Raw genomic sequence first — 1,978 nt, forward strand, 5'->3', positions numbered from 1 at the left:
TTATTTTATTATTAATTAAGACCAATACATATATTTTCCCATCTTCTAAATCTCTTCTTTAATAATGAAAAATAGATGTGGAAGAAAATACATGAAAAAATGTGCACTGAATTATCCATCTCTAGTTAACACAGTTTTTTTAAGTATAATAAAAAATAGGTTCTACCGACAGGAAAAAAAAATATCTTTTCCAAAACACTGAGAGCAATTAATGGACATCTCTTGGGCTGAGATTAACGTACGTCTTCGTATGGGAAAATAAAGCAACGAGAGAATGATCAAAGTGTCATAAGTATATAATTTTTCTTTTTATTGGATTTTTATTTTTATTTTTTTACGAACAAAATTAGTCAAATTGATAAATATACGTCGTCTTCGTCGTCCATCAAAGCAAACGAAACAGAAACATCACATAAATGCATACATACGTGCACACACTTAACCACCACCAAACTAGGGCTTTTGGGAGCTTCGGGTAGCATTGTCGTCGGAGCTTGCAGGGTACCCAATACCATGGCGGTTATTAGGGAACATCATGAACACCACACCGGAAAGCGCTCCGATCGCCGGCGGCAACACCTGCAACAGAACCTTCTGCTGTGTCTCCAACTTGGGGTAGAAACACTGGACGGTGTTGTTGTCCAACAGTCCCAAAACGGCGAACACTAACAGCGAGAACAAAGCATGCACGAAGTCCCCAAACCTCAACCTGTACGCCTTCAAGTCGACGTCGTCCGAAGCAGGAGACGGCCATATCCCCTTGGTCGTGACGACGCCATAGTGGCGGGCGCTGTCGCTGCCAGTGTAGCTATCAGTGAAACTGGCGAAGACGCAGTTGAAAGCACAGATGATAAGAAGAGCGCCGGTGAGGTACTTGTTGAGGACGGTGCCGCAGCGGCCGTCGTTGGTGACGACGGGGTTGAGGAATTGGAAGAGGAAGACGGTGCCGGTAGGGAGGAGCCTGATGAGATTACCGAGTCCGTTGAATGCTTTCCCTGATATGCTATTATTATTATTATTGCTGCTGCTGCTTGTTGTGGCTGTGTCGTTGTTGTTCTTTGAGATTTTTCCACCCATATTAATCTGAGTTTTTGTGCTGCGCAATGATTATATATATAAAGCCTACCCAATCGATCTTTTTATTACTGAGGAATAAGCACAACGTTGTGGGTTGTATGTGTATGTGTGTGTGTCCATATATATATCCACACACACAAGAGATGAGGAGAGGATTGCTTGTACGCAATATGAATATTTCTTTCGACACATGTGACAGCTTAGGTTTGCTTTTGCTTGTGCCTTTGGGCATGACGAGATCAGCTTCATTTCTAATTCAAGCTTTCACCACTTAATGTACACCCACACACCCGCATAGGGTAAAAGAATAAATTCGCCCTAAATTAAGTCCATGAGTGTGGGATTCTATTTCTAATGTAATATTATCCTTTAACTTTTAAAAACAGTGCAATCTAATTCAGTTAAAATTAACTTTAATTATTAGTTAATTGAAAAATAATAAAAAACCTTAAAAATATAGAAAATAACTAAAAAATTACTGGAAAATATTATTGGTGATTTCTTGTAATTTTGAGATCATTTTGTCATTTTTTGATTAACTAATTGCCAAAGTTAACTTTTATTAATAATAGGGGATAGATTGCACTATTTTTAAAAGTTTAAGGAAAATATTTCACCAAAAACAAGTTCAAGATACTAAATGCTTTTGGACCTTTTTAACTTAGAGACCAATTTGCTCTTTTACCCTACATATACAAAAGAATGCGTTCATGATTAAAGTCTCATTTGGTTATTAAAAATAAAAGGAGTGGAATAGATTGAAAAAATTATACAAAAATAAATTAAATTATCCTTCCTTCCTTGATGAGCATGATAAAACTCATTAATATATACTACAAATGTGATAATCATCATACCCTCCAAAAATATTATGAATCATCATTTTTAATCTCATGAACTA

At 36.8% G+C, this 1,978-nt stretch overlaps 1 protein-coding gene across 1 annotated transcript; it reads right to left on the bottom strand.

The window, feature by feature from the left end:
• Window positions 1–284: 284 nt before the first annotated feature.
• Window positions 285–1,157, bottom strand: LOC129293849 (protein DMP2-like). Its single transcript, XM_054931960.1, has one exon. It carries the CDS (start codon window positions 1,075–1,077, stop codon window positions 454–456), a length of 624 nt encoding a protein of 207 aa, XP_054787935.1. The 5' UTR covers window positions 1,078–1,157; the 3' UTR covers window positions 285–453.
• Window positions 1,158–1,978: the final 821 nt, after the last annotated feature.

The sequence above is a fragment of the Prosopis cineraria genome, unplaced genomic scaffold (genome assembly GCF_029017545.1).
Source record: "Prosopis cineraria cultivar Desert tree isolate PC_DT_omini unplaced genomic scaffold, ASM2901754v1 PC14, whole genome shotgun sequence".
In the NCBI taxonomy this organism is placed as follows: Eukaryota; Viridiplantae; Streptophyta; class Magnoliopsida; order Fabales; family Fabaceae; genus Prosopis; species Prosopis cineraria.